This window comes from the organism of the source record quoted next, unplaced genomic scaffold, assembly GCF_019419815.1.
Source record: "Pyrus x bretschneideri cultivar Hongxiangsu unplaced genomic scaffold, Pyrus_bretschneideri_v1 Contig4, whole genome shotgun sequence".
In the NCBI taxonomy this organism is placed as follows: domain Eukaryota; kingdom Viridiplantae; phylum Streptophyta; class Magnoliopsida; order Rosales; family Rosaceae; genus Pyrus; species Pyrus x bretschneideri.
In genome coordinates this window covers 8,736,192-8,753,448 of record NW_025999723.1, presented here as the reverse complement: position 1 = coordinate 8,753,448, position 17,257 = coordinate 8,736,192, and the positions used below count along the sequence as shown (strand labels likewise).

At 35.9% G+C, this 17,257-nt stretch overlaps 1 protein-coding gene across 1 annotated transcript; it reads left to right on the top strand.

The window, feature by feature from the left end:
• The first annotated feature begins 895 nt into the window (after positions 1 to 895).
• LOC125468966 (exocyst complex component SEC8-like) lies at positions 896 to 17,014 on the top strand. The gene is made up of 28 exons (XM_048565808.1): positions 896 to 1,188; positions 1,278 to 1,334; positions 1,763 to 1,861; positions 3,681 to 3,893; positions 4,190 to 4,363; positions 5,069 to 5,173; positions 5,717 to 5,826; positions 6,254 to 6,427; positions 7,346 to 7,502; positions 7,593 to 7,699; positions 7,801 to 8,108; positions 8,226 to 8,383; positions 8,521 to 8,636; positions 9,019 to 9,089; positions 10,787 to 10,917; positions 11,017 to 11,066; positions 12,119 to 12,219; positions 12,785 to 12,897; positions 13,048 to 13,155; positions 13,638 to 13,835; positions 14,058 to 14,143; positions 14,710 to 14,896; positions 15,005 to 15,082; positions 15,303 to 15,404; positions 15,973 to 16,047; positions 16,236 to 16,331; positions 16,418 to 16,467; positions 16,556 to 17,014. Exons 3-28 carry the CDS (start codon positions 1,820 to 1,822, stop codon positions 16,641 to 16,643), a joined length of 3,198 nt encoding a protein of 1,065 aa, XP_048421765.1. The 5' UTR covers positions 896 to 1,188; positions 1,278 to 1,334; positions 1,763 to 1,819; the 3' UTR covers positions 16,644 to 17,014.
• Positions 17,015 to 17,257: the final 243 nt, after the last annotated feature.

Here is a 17,257-nt window from a genome sequence, read left to right as displayed (position 1 = left end):
CATCTTTACTTGGCAAGAGGCCTTTTAGGAGCTCGCTTAACTTTGGAACATCCCACATCGTCCAGGGAAGTGGATCTTGTAAGCCTTATATGTATATTCCTGTCTCTACCTAGCACGAGACCTTTTGGGAGCTCACTGGCTTCGGGTTTCGTCGGAACTTCGAAGTTAAGCGAGTTCGCTCAAGAGCAATCCTAAGATGGGTGACCCACTGAGAAGTTATCGTGTGAGTTCCCAAAAACAAAACCATGAGGGCGTGGTTGGGGCCCAAAGCGGACAATATCGTGCTATGGTGGAGTCGAGCCAAGGATGTGGTGGGGACTCGGGGCGGGATGTGACACATATTGACACGTGGTGCCAAATCATTATCTACTTAGGCGTCACGTCATTATTTAATAGCTGACTTAACCGCAACCTTAACGAAATTACAAAACTGTGCTGAAATTTTGACTTTAGGTACCACTCTGGGATAAAAAAACTTGATATACCAAATGTTGAAAACCAAAAAACTTGAGGGTAATAAACTGAGATTAACTCTTATTAATATGTAGTTTTGATTAATTGTTTCATGTTTAGATTATATTAAGAGGTAATTGTAGTAATGATTATCAATTTTAACTTAATTGGAGTAATAGTCATCAACTAAAAATACATGACCATTGGTTATTTAACTCATCAAAACTGATTAAATTGTAAAAATTTTATTAATTTTTGGCTAAATTACCTAAAATAAAATTGCTATTTCATTATTTTCTCCATAACCAAAATTTACCATTCATTCTAAGTACGATCCGACCCGTCAATATCCAAATATTCCATATTTACCTAATAAAATAATAATAATAAATAAGAAAGTCGGTTGAAAGCTGCAGGCGTGTCGTTCTTTCGTACTTTTCTTCGTCAACCTCTTCGTTTCCGGCAAACCATCGATCCAGTTGGCCTCTGCGCACCACCGTCGCATTCCAATCCGCTGCCACGAGCTCCGACCTCCAATACGCCTCCGACTCCGACGACCCGATCCATATCTAGCTCCAGACCCTACCCTACCCCAAATCCCAGCTCCAAAGCACTCTTCACTTCTCCACTAATCTCCCATTCAATTGACTTCCGTCCGAACACAGTTCTGCATCTACAGGACGACGCCGTTTTCCGTTCAAGATTCGATTACGAACATTGCCGCCTCAATAATAGGTGATCATTTGATTTTTTCAATGAATTTCACTGTTCATTTTTTCAATGATTATATAATTGAATCTGTTATTGGTTTGTTGGAAGCTTAGGTCTTCCTTTTGCCCGTAATTTCTTTGGCTTCGGTGTTCTTCGTACTGGATCTAGAGGTAATATTTGTTTCCAATCTTTACTTTCTGTATGGTTGCTGAGAAAGTTGTGGGGAACATAAAAAATGAATGGAAAGTTTGAAGTGTTGCTGCTTATGTTGCGTTTTTAGTTTTTGGGTAGTTTAATATTCAACTCGAACATGCATAGTAGTTGTCTCGAGCTCAGTTGAAGATATTCCACTTCGATGTCTAGGAGATATTGCATATGGATTTTGGAATTGGAATTTTTATAATGCCATATTCGGTTGCTCGAATTTTGTCGAAAGATTAGGAAAGAAGTTAATTTGAATTGGAATTTACTTTATTGGTTGTTTAGTTGAAAAAGAAAAGCTAAATATTTTAGTTTAACAAAGTATTATTGAAGATGGCTTATATGAATTTCTCATTCCGTCCTTATTAATTGAAAAAAACCATCCCTTTATTTCCAGTTGGGGATAAGCTGGAATGAGTTGAGTTGTACAGCTCCGCCGAGGTAAAAGCTCACTATGGGACTTTTTGATGGATTGCCCGTGTCTCGAGACAAGGCAGTAAGTTCAAGTCACTTATCTTACTACACCTGTTAATGACTATATATTTGGTTGTTTGCAATGGATATGGAGCTCACATTCCATTTCTCTGGCAAGGGCGTTTGGCGGTGCAGGTGTCTTGGTAGGAATTGCAATTCGTAAAAGGGTTCTGCATAATATTAACTTTTGACTGTATAGAGTTGGTTCTATTTTCATTATTCTTGAAATGTCTTCAGAATTCACAAGACATGTTCTTTATTCGATTGTAAATAAAAGTTGCATGCTTTAGCTGCTAGAAACTTAGTGCTTTATTTTTTTGCTGTTGGTGCATATTTCTCATTTCAGAGTTCTGATGAACATATCTGATTTGACTTCAATAAGGAAAAGATTCTTGCTAAAAATTTGATTGACGAAAACGTGTTGTGTCATCAATTCATAGATGTTTACTGTTTGCTGTAGGCTTAAATTTATACCTGCCATAATGCTACTTGTCAATTACAAAAATGGGGTTTACTATAATTTGCAAGTTTGACTTGATCCCAACACTACTTGTTTTCTGAGGATGCAGTTTATCTGGAAAACACCCTGTTTCACTTCATCTTATTTGTTTGCTTTTTTTTTTTGTTGTGACAAATTGGTCTTTTGTGTATGCTTCCTGCACACCCAGTTTCACCCCTTTGGCATGCCTTAAATAAAATTAGGTAATAAAAAAAATGTCGTACACACTATAAAAGGTGAAAATCCTTAGTTTTCTTCAGTAAAACTGGAAGGAACAGTTTATTAGTGATTCTAAATTGAAAAATAATCTGAGGAAAAAGTTTATGGATTCCACGTTGTAATAACTATACTTATCAGAAAAAGAGCTGTAGGTTTTTATATGTTCATGCCTGGCACTCTGGTAGAATTTCGACTCCCTCTGGATTTTGCTCTTTAATGCATCTGGCAATAGACTGAGGGCCTGTTTGGAACTGCTTTTAAATTGATTGAAAGCGCTTTTAGAGAAAATGTTTTTGTGTTCCAAAAGCACTTAAAATGCTTTCTGCAAGAAGAAACAGTTATTTGATTCTTGGATATGAAGAAATAAAGTGCTTTTTTAGGATTCAATTGTAATTTTACCAAGGATTGGTTCCAAAATTATTTTCACCAAAAGTGCTTTCAGCCATTTTAAAAGCACTTCCAAACGAGCCCTAAACTTAGCAAATAGAGAATAACTAGAAACACACAAGTTTTATACTGGCTCCGTAGAACCTTTGCCTACATTCAGTTGTGATTTCTCTGGGTTGAGAAATCATGGCTTCTTTGAATTAATAATAGAGTAAACAGTGCTTTTGTAAACCATAGAACTAATCCCTCTCTTTCTCTTGGTTGTCTCTCTGTTCTCTCTTGTATTTATTGGGTGCGTCTGACCCACCTATTTACTTATTAAGTCTCCCAATCTATTTGGGAAAGCACACTTGCATTCCTATTCTGTTTCTGCTTTTAGAATTCCTAATCTAATTGTACAAGAAAACTTAATTCTTTCCTAATCATGGTAGGACAAGAATCTGTGCACCTTTAACTTTCCTAATACAATCCTAAACAAAATAGGACTCTTAACAAATGACGAACCAAATCCTAACACACTTCTGATAATGTTACAATATTGAAACAATAACAATAAGCTTATGAGGTAAAAGTCTTTTACATACAGAGAATTCACTGTAATATCTAGAAGCATGGACCAGCATATGAAAACAATAATTTAATACAGTGTTTAAACTTTAGCATGCATGCTTTGTTATGCATAGTGCTTCTTGATGTTACCTTCTCAATTTTTCTTCTGTCATCATGGTAATTTCAGTATCTGAGGGAAGAGATTGCAAAGATAGATGAGAGCTGGGCTGCTGCTCGTTTTGATTCATTACCTCATGTTGTTCGTATTTTGACGTCCAAAGATCGTGAAGGTGAAGTCCAGTTTCTGAAGGAGCAAAGTGATGTTGTTGAGGAGGTTGTGGATGAAGTTGTGCATAATTATCACAGTGGCTTCAATAAAGCAATTCAAAATTATTCTCAGGTCTTGTATATCTTTCTGGATAAGAATATTTAATCTATTTGTCCATTTTTTTCTTTAATCTTTTTCAATTTTATATATTTTTAGCATCCATGGTGATATAAGAAACTGAATCTTGTGGGTGCTCCAATAATTCATCTGTTTTCTGACAAAAAAAAATATTTATCAAAATGTTTTGCTTTGAAAATGCTAGTGTTTTAATGGTTTTTTTGTTTCTGATTTTGGGGGAAGTGGACGGTTGTCAAAAACAAGAGTTGACTCTTGCATACTACTATCTCACTCTACTCAATTCTTTCCAGATCTTGCGGTTGTTCAGCGAATCTACTCAAAGTGTTGGTGTCCTGAAGGTTGATTTGGCTGAAGCAAAGAAGCGTCTCAGTGCCCGTAGTAAACAGCTGCATCAGTTATGGTACCGGTCAGTTACTTTGCGTCACATAATCTCCCTCTTAGATCAAATTGAGGGCATATCTAAGGTTCGTCTTATCTTTTTTTTTTTTTTTTTTTTTTTGTTTTAATTTATTAATTTTTATATCTTTAGACAATACCAGGCTCAGGAGTATTGGGATTATTTCATTCAGTCAATAGTATTTGAACTCTTGACCGTGAAGTTAGCATTTGGGAGGGTGTGTCAACTGCGTTCTGCTCAATCCATTGTACTTGAGTTGCAGTTGTATTAGTTTGCTCATTCATATTCAAATCCATGAGCATGCATATGTACATAAAGAAATTGATGAGCATGTGTTCACGTATATTTTTATTTGAATTTTGAAATAATTTATTTAAACCCTGGCCTTTACAGCTCACGAGATAGCCGGGGGCCCGCACGGCGGGCTATTAGCTCAGTGGTAGAGAGCGCCCCTGATAACTGCATCGTTGTGCCTGGGTTGTGAGGGCTCTCAGATATCATGCAAACCCTATACTAATAGAATAGAACCTTACTCCATTTAATCTAATAAAAGTTAAATGTTTTTTAGTACACGCACACGCTCACAGCTTACAACTCATTACTTAGCAATGTAGCTTTAGATTTAACACATATGTTTTATGCTTTGATACATCTGTATTGTCTGGTATCCATACTTTTTCATTGAACTACGGGTGATAAAAATATTCCAACTGAATCAGCTTCATGCCTAAATGTTTCATTTCATCTATTATCTGGTCAAAATGTGGCTCAGGTTCCAGCTCGGATAGAGAAGCTGATTGCTGAAAAGCAGTATTATGCTGCTGTTCAATTTCATGTTCAATCAATGTTGATGCTTGAAAGAGAGGGGCTTCAAACGGTAGGGTGTTTTATATTAAAAGAATAAAATGTTATCTTCAAACAGTACATTTGTCAACTACTTTATTTGTTTTTAAATTGAAATTTGTACGTAAATGTTTTTCCTACTCTTTTATGGTGGCTTGGTTGAAGCTTTAGTTTTATCTAACTATACTAGATCCTAAAACAGTTTGTCCCATTTTATTCTCAAGTTTCATTATTGCCGGTTGGTTCAGTAATAATGGTGTCAACTTCAAGGTTCAATCTTTTTCTTCATCCAATATATCATAGCGTTTCACCATTTTTCTTTTTTATATTTTTAAATTGTTAGCTTCTCTGCACCACAAGGTGTGGGGGAACTATTTTAATGATATTAGATATTGAATTATTATCTGGTTGATGCGTCCTTAAAGGTGGTGCATCTGACACTAACGGTTCTTGAAAATATCAGAAAAAGGCCTTTAATAGAAATTCACACTCTCATTTTCTTCTTCTGGATGCAATATAGCTTTTGAGGAAACCTTTAGTGAATTTATGATTTGGTAGTTATAATTGATTGGCTCAGGTCGGTGCCCTTCAAGATGTTCGCTCTGAGTTGACAAAGTTGCGAGGAGTTCTGTTTTATAAAGTGCTAGAGGATTTACATGCTCATCTTTACAACAAGGGTGAATATAGGTATTTACTTGTGTTTTGACGTTTTTTTCCTTTTGGTACCTTCATATACTTAGCATCACTTTAAAAGTAGGACCTTCTAGAGGAAAAAATGAAGAAAATTTTACTTTATTGCTTTCAGTTGATTTGCATACTTATGGGGTGGCTGGGATGTTCTGGGATTTAGGCATTAGAGGATTTGTTTTCCATCTACTGCTTTCTATTTCATGTTAGCTGCACACTTTTTTGTTCCTGCTGCTGTGACAAACTATAATTATATGAAATTGTGATGATTTTATAGAACTCTACTTCTCTGGGAGCACTCGTCTTCGTCTTTTGGGGAAATTGATGATTGATCAATTTCTAGCTTTGTATTTTTCTTTTTATCCTGTGCAATACTCTCAAAAGCTATTTCTCATATATATTGTCCTTGTGCTGATTCTTTCTGCAGCTCAGCTGCTTTAAGTTTGCAAGAAATGGATGATGAGGTACCAACCACCACAGCTACTGTATTTTCACTGAGTAATTCACAATCCCTGTCTCGAAGAACCAGGCTGTTAAAAGGTGACAATCAGTTCGGTAATCAAGGAGATGGATCGTATAGGACAGGTTCTGTTGATGGCAGGTAAGATTATTATCGCATTATTATTGCATGCTGGGTTTTTCCTTCAACCTGCATTATTATCGCATTATTTTCATTTGAAAATTATATCACTTGCAAGTTGTGGATTTTTTTGTTTATACTCTCTTCTAGAATCAAAGTAAGTTCACAATGCCTCAAATTCTTATTGGACATTTTATCTGCTGCTGCATTATTTTATGTGGTTAATTTCTTCAAGACCCTCCTGGAGGTTTGTATATTGGTTAGGATATAATAGTATCCATCTTCAAATAAGAGGAAGGTTCCCCATGAGTTCAATATGTTGGAGAGAATATATTTTAGGCTTTTTAGCCAAAGTGATCCCTGAGATTTGCATAACTCCTCACTTTGGTCCCTGAGATTTGAAATCAATAGAAGTGGTCCTTGAGATTGTCCACCATCAATCATTTTGGTCCTTTGATGAAAAATTATGTTAAGTAAGGATCAAAATGATTTGACAAAATTTGAGGGTATTTTTGTCATTTTATCCTTATTTAATAGAGATATTTCAGAGGACCAAAATGATTGATAGTTGACAAGCTCAAGGATCAATTCTATCAATTTCAAATCTCAAGGACCAAAGTGAGGAGTTATGCAAATCTCATGGACCATTTTGGCTAAAAAGCCTATATTTTATTGGCTGTTGAGTACCCATTGAAAGTAGTCTTTGGAAAGAAGTTAAAAAATGTCACTAGTGTTTTTATAGTAATGTGTGGCTACTCATGGATAGGCCTCCATGATTTTCTACATAGCCTTTTTGCAATATTCTTTTTACATCTTTTCGATTGAAGGTCATAATCTTGTATGGATGAATTACGTTTATAGTTGGAAGATTGAATTCTTAATATTATTATATTGTGGTTTTCCTTTGGTAATTCTACATCTAAATTCTGAATGTTTCAGTTCATCTTTTGATGGCGTTGATGAGGAGGGCACTTTGGAACTGCATGATGAAGCTACCTCAGATGGGCATACTTCAGTGAGGATCAATGGTGATGTCAAAATTGTTCCTCATGATATGCCAACATGGCTTCAGTATTCCACTCCGGATGAATTTCTTGTATGACAACTGTGATTGTTCACATCTCATGTTGCCTTTTGAATGAATTTCTTTTGTGCTGAAAGTTCTGGGGTTTTTATTTGGATGTAGGAAGCAATAAAGAAAAGTGATGCTCCACTTCATATCAAATATTTGCAGACCATGGTTGAGTGCCTTTGCATGCTAAGAAAAGTTGCAGCTGCTGGTGCTATAATATGGTTTGTTATCTGGTTTTACTTTTACCTCTTTTGGTTGGTTGTCTGTTGTATTTCAAGAATACTTATCAACTTATTTGATATTTTGTTCTTACCCATAACAGCCAAAGATTGCGACCTACAATTCATGAGATCATCACATCCAAGATTAAAGCTCATGCCGAGCTTCTTAATTCCTCAAGGTCTGGGATTGGGCAAGCTTCACGAACTGCTACAACTGGCCTACATTTTATGAAGGGACAGTTACAAAGTTATCAGTTGCCAAAACAGAAACGTCAGAATGGGATATCACTGTCTGGAACTCTATTGGCAGTAAGCCCTGTCTCACCTGTGATGGCTCCTGCAGGGAAAGCACAAGCCGCAGCAAAAGAACTTCTTGATTCAGTTTTGGATGCTGTTGTTCGGATATTTGGTGCGATATTTTTTCAGTTTTTAATGTGTTCTTTATTCTATTTTAGGTTTTTAGTAATGTGCATATACATATATGTATTTAACAATGAAACTAAAGTCTCCTAATATAATTCTTTAGAGAACCATGTTGTTGTTGGGGAGCTTTTGGAATCAAAGTCCTCTGTTGACATGAACACGCCAAAATCAATGCCAACAGATGTAAATCGGAATACTGATTTAGAAGCATCTCAAGTTACTGGAGGCTATAGCATTGGTTTTTCCTTGACAGTATTACAGGTAAGCTATCTGTTTCAAGTTTTTAATGGTTAAAAAATTCCACATGGTGCATCCCTTATAGGAAATTCTGTGCAGTGACATGCATGGCAGTTCTAAAACTTTCTTTATTTTTCCCTTTTTCTTTTCATGTGTTAAAGAGTGAATGCCAACAACTTATTTGTGAGATTCTGCGGGCAACTCCTGAAGCCGCATCTGCTGATGCTGCTGTACAAACAGCTAGACTTGCAAACAAGGTCCCTTCCAAAGACAAGAGGCAAGGAAATTGGTTTCATATTCCATCTAACTATATATTGCTTGATAGTCTGGTGGTTTTCTAGTTAAAAAACTAATGAAAGCACCACCAGTGGGCAGTGGTTCAAAAATGCTTGAGATGTTTTCTCGACTACTTTAATCTGTGGGTGCTCTTCATTTTAAAGCCAATCCTTGGGTATGCAGAATGAAACACATGGTTAAATGAAACATTTGTGACTGGTTGGAAAATTTTAATCCACCATAAACGCCAAAGGTTCATGTATCGTTGTATAGATATGATGTCACTTGTGACATTAGGTCCCTCTTCTTACTCTTTGGGATATATCTCCTTTTGCGAGGAGTTACTATGTACTTATGCCTTTTTTCATGATGATGGGTTACAGGGATGGTGCAGAAGAGGGTCTGACCTTTGCTTTTCGCTTCACAGATGCTACTATTTCTATGCCCAACCAAGGTATGCTTGATTATTCTCCTGCAGTATTTAATACCATCTAGAGTATTGATAAGTCGAATAACACCATGCAGTAATAATTAAATATACTCTGTCTATCCTGGTTAGAATCTCAGCCTTATCTGATGGATAGCGTCAAACTATGGCAGCCTTATTTAGTAAATGTGAATGTTATGATTATTGCAAGGGTTCATGGACCCTTTACTTCACCTTGTTGCTTGTACCTGTGTCAATAAGACATGACACTGTTAACTGGTAAGGGTATGTCAGTAGGAACTGCTGATGCATTGAAGACCTTTGGAGAAATACAAACCCTGATATACTTGGGTGTGGACCCTCAGCCCCTCACATGATTTTCATAATCAAGTTCATGTAGCTTTGATAGCTTTATAAATTCCTTTAGAAATGAGTTCTTTCTGTGTACTTAGTTGATGAGCTACTTGTTAGTTGTTATGCATATGAGAAACATAAAATGCTGATGACAGAAGATTTTTACTTCTGAGGTTCTCATAGAGCCCTTTGTTTTTCATGATAGACATGATACATTTTGTTTGATATGTGTTACTTCAGAGGTACTGATATAGTCTTATTGAGCTTGTCTGATGTGTGTTCAAGGTTACTCAATAAATTAGTGCATTGAATTCCTGGTTGTGTCATAAGACCTGTATGTCCAGGCCCCAATAGAATTATTGCTTTAATCATTTATTGTGTTTATGTTTCTCATATTTCTGGAGATTACCATGACCATGGAATACAAGGGAGGATTTTTCCAACTCTGAATCATCTGATTTATCATTGTTGTGAATATCACGTTTTAAGAATGGAAAAAACAAGACAAACTCAGGAAACTGAAAACAAATAATCAAAGATAAATTGCACCAAGAGTTTACGTGGTTCGGCTATTTGCCTACGTCCACAGGGCAGCAACAACAAACTTTCACTGTATCAATAATGAGTACAATGAATAATCTTGTCAAGCCTCTAGAAATAAAACTTGATGAAAAATCTGAAAGAACAAGAGCAAGAAATACACACTTCTCTCTTTTCTCTCCTCTCGGACGCACTTTGCCGTTACAATATTCTTTCACTCTAACTCCTTGAGTGGTATACATCTTATTGTTTTTTCCACATTCAAAACTAGTGCAATAGCCCCTTTATATAGATATAATAGAAATTGTCTTCAATAAGGTATACTAATCCTTATTGGCATATAGTTATGAATCCTTCTCCAGTTGAGAAACCAACTCCATTTGGGGAAACCACTCCATTTGGGAAAACAATTTAATCCTCTTAAGACTATAATTCCTAATAGACTTAGGACAACTCAAATGGGCTGGGAAAATACAACATTCATCACCTCAAGAATTTCATAGAGAGACCTTAGATCACTATCACTTTTCTTGTATAATTGAAATGCTCCATTGTATGTAAGTTGTCGGTTTTTCAAAACCATTTCTTTATGGCGTTTGATGTCACAACCAATCTTCAAGTTGGAGTGTTTTGTTCTATCTACTGAATAAATTACATACTTCTTAAGGGTGCTTTTCTAGTTTAAAAACTTTCTCAATAGGCTGTTGGTTTCATAAGTTATATTTCTAAATTCTTCTAGATTCAAAGTTTCTTCAGCTTTCAACGTGTTGCATCTGGCATTTCTATTAGTTAGTAACATGTTACGGTGGTCTGCATCTTCCATTCTCCAGGGGCTGATCTCATTCGTCAAGGCTGGAGTAGGAAAGGTCCAAACGTTTCACAAGAAGGTTATGGGTCTGCAGCTATCTTGCCTGAGCAAGGCATATATCTTGCAGCATCTGTATACCGGCCTGTTATTCAGGTTTTACGATTGTTCTTAATCATGTCTTTAAACATGAGCTTTATGATCTGTACACAGTGGTTCGTCTTTTGACCTTTTCTTACTTTATGTGCTCTTCAGTTTACAGATAAGGTTGCATCAATGCTTCCTAAAAAGTATTCCCAGTTAGGGTAAGCCTCACAATCATATTACTCTTTTCTTTGTAATTGTGCATATCACTTTATGTTTAACAGCAATGGGGCATGCTATTTGTTAGTTTCTTTCACTTTATTTCCATTTTGTTGCTTAATCAAATATTACTTGGCATGGGAAGGAAATATGCTGATAGAAGAAAATACTTTTGAACTTTAATCTGAACTTCTGATCCTATTTCTGTAATTAGTCTTGTTGATGAGTTATATAAATACTAGCCTCTTGCCACAAGCGTAGCCACATGCCTATGTGTGTGGCAATTGGCTCTTTTTTATTGTTTTACATTTATTTTTTAAATTTTATTGTTTTACATATTTTTTTTTATTTTAGTTATTTTAGATATTATTGTTTTTATTAATATATTTTGAAAAATAATGAACATAATCTGTCCAGTAACTGTCATGTATGCATTGCTCATCCGTCCACCAGAAGGGATCCAATTCAGTTGTGCCATTGCCAACTAGATATTGATAGCTTATAGTTCTGAATAGTCATTTGTATATATGTTGTCTCTATCAAAAAAAGGAAAAAATTTATCACTTTTTGCAGTCACCTTTCATATGTCCATATTGATGCATGAGTTTCGGTATTTTACTTTGGATAGGCAGAAGTATGACAACCATCAAATATGGTCAAACACACGAGGGAATGGGTGGCGAAATCTTTTCCTGCTTAGTCACAATGATATGGACTTAGCTATTGTAGGGGCTACAAGGAGGAATATGGGTTTGAAGTTTTGAATGTCTCAGGCATAAGTTGTAGTCTCACTAACCCCACACATATAGGTTCAAATATAGTAATCCTTCAAAATTGGGACTCTTGCTGTTTGAAGTTGGTTATGCTTATGGTTAGTGAACTACTGGTCCTGTGATCTGTTTGCTTATTGATCCACAGATGAGTTCGGTTCATCTTCTTTGTTATCTTCATATTTTTTGTTATTGTTATCATGAATTTGGTTATTACATTTCCTCTTCTTTGTTTCCATTTACTTTTTTGGAAAAAATTGTAATATTAACTTCTGAATCTGCAGTAATGATGGATTGATGGTTTTTGTGGAGAACTTTGTGAAGGACCATTTTCTTCCCACGATGTTTGTGGACTACAGAAAAGGCGTACAGCAAGCTATATCAAGCAAGTTCTATAACTAATTATTCTACAGTGATCTTGTTTATTCTTTTTATTTTCTTGCATGGCATGAAACTAGGTCAATTAAATGATTTCACTCATATGTGCCCTAAAACCTAATAAAATTTCCTTTTGAAAAAAATGTAGATATTTATATTTAATGATACTTAGGTGTAAGCTATATATCTTTAAGTAATCTTACCCAAGTAAGAGGTTGGAGGCTCGTGCACTTTGTATAATTACTGTTTGAATCCTGTAGACATGCAGATTATATTTTATATAGAGTTTCTATGGCATTGACCTTTCAGTATGGAATGACCATGAAAAGCGGAAGACTTTCATTTTCTTGGGAACTTTCAATGCAACCCTAACAAAATGGACGTTTAAAAATTAAAACATATTCATAGGTACATGCTTGCCTCGGACACCATTTCTGTAAACAATAAGGAATTCCACTATTACTGCCTCACTCATCTGGAGCATTGAACAAAAGTTTTCTCATACATAACAGAACAGTCACATCATTTGCACTAAAAAAATCTGATTTTGGGAAGCCTTTGAATTCTTATAGGTCCAGCTGCATTCCGGCCCAGAGCACATGCTGCTGCATCTTATACGCCTTCAATTGAGAAGGGTCGACCTGTCTTACAGGGACTGTTGGCAATAGATTTTTTAGCAAAAGAGGCAAGTTTGAACTTTTCCTTAAGAGAATTTCATTTATAGTATTGCAGTAGTGTCTCTCTGCTCCACTGCGGATGATTCTTTTTTTAACATTGTGCTCAAGTTATTTTAAATATATGGACAAATAATCTTGTTTGAAATTATTTACTCTAGGTGCTTGGTTGGGCACAAGCTATGCCTAAATTTGCCGTTGACCTTGTGAAGTATGTGCAAACTTTCCTTGAGCGAACCTATGAACGATGCCGGACGGCATACATGGAGGCAAGGATGTTTCCCTTCTCACTCTCCTATTACCTTAGCGCAGCAGTATTATTTGTAGATATGATATATTCTGAGTCTACTTGTTTTGCTTTATGTTAATGTTTTGAGTATTTATTTTTCTTCTGGATTTGGTTGTTTCAAGCTTCTATAGCAAAGTGTCTTCTCCTTTCCTTTCAGAAAGAGAAGTACAGTTTAGCGGACAAGCACTATATTGACATTATTTTTACAATATGCAATGGCCATAGAGTTATAGGATTGATGGCAACCATACATTAAAACATAGATTTAATTACTGCAATAGTTGCTATATTGTAAGACTTGAGATGCCAACTGTCAACAAATATAAATGTCAACAATGTGACAGTGATTTTCACAATTTTTCATTTGTAGGTTCTTGAATTCTAATCAGTACCCTGAAATGTAGGTGGCACGTGCCATGATAATTGATTTTATAGTTTAATCCAATGTTTGGTATTCTTCAGGCAGTTCTGGAGAAACAGAGCTATATGCTTATTGGAAGACATGATATTGAGCAGTTGATGCATCTTGATCCAGCAAGTACATGTTTACCAAATTCCTTTGGTCAGTCAAACTTCGAAACCCATGCTTCGGATTCTGAAAGTCTTGAGGTTGAATTACAATTAAGCGACTTATTATTGAATTTGCGGCCTATTAAGCAGGTATTTCAGTTGCCAGTCTGATGTTAAAAGTTTTTTTCTACTTAAATGATAAAATTCTTATTGTTATCATTTATTGTTTATATTTTATCAGTAAAATATTTTAGACTAACTTCTCTTCAGATCTTGTAGTAGTGAGGCCTTGCTGACGAAGTAATTGATTAATTCATTGAATTTTTAGATTATGGATGGATTGACTTTCTTTTTCAACTCTGCCTCTCACAGGATAATCTAATTCGTGATGATAACAAAATAATTTTGCTGGCTTCCCTTAGTGATTCATTGGAGTATGTTGCAGAGTCTATTGAAAGGCAAGTTCTCATCCGGTTGCAGTCTAGAATTTGTTTTGGATTTTCTTTTATTACATCAGTGCGGTATTTAAGTGATTACATAGTGGACAACAAGAAACTTGTTAATTTATTTAAAAAGCAGCAAGATCCTAATTTTAATCCCTATGCTTTCCTCCATATGGCAATGAGTTGTGTTATCCGAGACTAATGTGGCAACGAGTTCTCTTATGTAACAAGTTTTCATGAAAACAATCATGCATTTCGTGTGATGCTAATGAAACTGTTTGATGCTCCTTTCCTCGAAGAAAATGCAATGCATGCCCACAAAATTATGTTGCTTTCATGGATGCAAAGATTCAGTTTCAGGAGTTTTTCTTTTCACTCCCTTGTGTGTGAAGTTTATTATTTATTTTCAGAAGTTTCTACAACCCCCTTATTTTTTCTGATCTTTGTTTTTAACTTGTACATGTCCAGTTTCAACCTTAAACATGGAATCTTTTTTATGCTTTTATTCAGTTTGACTTCCTACATTTGTTACACATTTATCCATGATAGATGAACGAGCACAACTTTTTTTCACTATATAGGCTTGGGCAGACAACCTTCAGATCTCCAAATCAAGTAGAAGAGAGTGGTAAGAACCATCATCAACGAACAACTAGTGATGCTTCTAGGGATCTGACATCATTTGCAGATGAGTATAGAAAATTGGCGATTGACTGCCTCAAGGTTTTACGTGTTGAGATGCAATTGGAGACGATTTTCCATATGCAGGTATGTGATGTTTAGTTTGCAAATACTGTCTCACCTGAGAGTGATACCTGTTAGAATTGTCCTGTAATAAACATAGCATCGGCAGACTGAAAATTGTGGTTTAAACAGGAAATGACAAATAGGGAATACATGGAAGACCAAGATGCAGAAGAACCAGATGACTTCATTATTTCACTTACTGCACAGGTCGGTATATTCATCTCCAGCGTAAGCAGATGGGAGACATTGGATAAATTATACTTTTTTTCTCTTGATGTGGAGAGAGATACTAAACAAGAATTGTAATACACCACTTCTTTCTTAAAGGATATTTATTTTAATTAAAAAATATTAATTTTTTATGAATCAGTAAATTCTGAGTACCACGTTCTCTTCTTACATAATATTTGGGTTTCTTTGCCCATAGATAACACGCAGGGATGAGGAAATGGCACCTTTCATTGCAGGAACAAAGCAAAGCTATATATTTGGTGGGATTTGTAGCATCGCTGCAAATGCATCCATCAAGGTTTGTACTTTTTTATGAAGTCTCTGACTCTTATGTTAGATTGTTCATGTTATCCATCTACCAGCATTCCAGTTTGTAATTTCAGATATTTGCATTCATATATGCATATATATTTATAGTCCCTTTTTCAGAATCTCATGCCAACGTCTGGTTCAAGTGATTCAGCTGTTAAATTGGTGCTTGTTAAGTCATCCCATCTAAAGCATCATGAATACGTGCATTGGAAATGTAAAAAGGCTTCATTTTCTTAACAATTTTTGCTGTATTTTATTATCTTCTCTGAACTCCTTGATTCATCCACCATTGCAAGCAGGAATTGTGCCGAGAAAATATTCCATTGCCTTACAGTACCTTCTTTGCTTTTTGTTGCACCGTCATTGAAATCAGGGCTCAGGAATTCATATATGTATTCACCATCACCCATTTTATCCATTTAGTGATTGAAATCCAAAGAACCGTATGAGAGAAGGCTTCTTTATAATGTGCATTTTATCTATTCTGTCAGACCAAAAATCTTTTCCATCTGTTCACTGCTAAATGCTGATGCGAGATAATTCAATCTTAACAGGCTTTGGCTGATATGAAATCAATCAACCTTTTTGGCGTTCAGCAGATTTGTCGGAATACAATTGCGCTGGAACAGGTAAGTCATTTTCTAATCCATATCTGAATTGCTTAATTCATTTCTTAAATGCTATATCTATTTGATATATCTTACTCTGTGTTAAGCCCTTATTCGAACACTCCAAATATTACTGTGACAAGGCTTTCTGGTTCCGATCTTGAAGTTACAAACGTTACCGCATTTAATAATTATTGTTGGCACTGCAGGCCCTGGCCGCTATCCCATCAATTAACAGTGAAAGTGTACAACAACGACTAGATCATGTCCGAACTTACTATGAACTCCTAAACATGCCATTCGAGGCAAGTCATTGGTACTACATTTTTTGTTTTGCTCTATATTTTGGTTTCCCCATGGTGATCAATATTTTTCACCTATTTGTTTGCAGGCCTTGCTAGCTTTCATCACAGAGCACGAGCACTTGTTTACGACTACAGAGTTAGTCGACAAATCTCTCTTACCTATACATATCATGGTCGTAGTAACTTGTATAGCTGCTGGATAACACGTTACATTTCTCTTACAGGTATGCAAATCTTCTAAAGGTCCAGGTTCCAGGAAGGGAGATTCCTGCCGATGCTCTAGATCGTGCATCACAGATTTTATACCGTTAGCCTTTTTCAGATTTATTCTCTCTTTTCAAGATTAAAGAGTTCTGTGCTGTGGAAAAGGTGGTAGCATCTACGTAGTGTTGGTCATTCTCAAAATGGCGGATGCAGCGAAAGCAGATACAAGAGCGAATTTTGTGGAAGTTGCCGGCCAACATGGCACACCATGTTGTGTCAAATTTTTTTTGCCGAACTGTATAATGACGACAAGGGTTCCATTTTTCGTATTGTTCTCATAATTTGTTCATGTGTAGTATCATTTTTTTTGTATTTTCGTTTGCAGTGTGTAACAACTTAATGCTTAGTGTTGGTTGGGAAGAAATGAAAGCCGATATAAATTTTCGTGGTCGTTAATAATAGTAAGTCGTTTGTATTGATTCTCAAAAGCGTCCGTTTATCCGAGGGCGAGGACGGGGCTACAGCTCTGCCCGTTTCATCGTTTAGTTTATTTCGGGTTATGTTCGGTGAATGATTTCAGTTGTTTCAACTCGGAGAATGATTTCGGGTTATGCTCTGGGAGGTTGTGACCCAAATTTGGTTTCGAGTCTGGGCAATTCCGCTTTCATTTACTAATTTTTGCCCAGAAACGACCGTTCTATGAAACAGAGTATCTCCAAGTA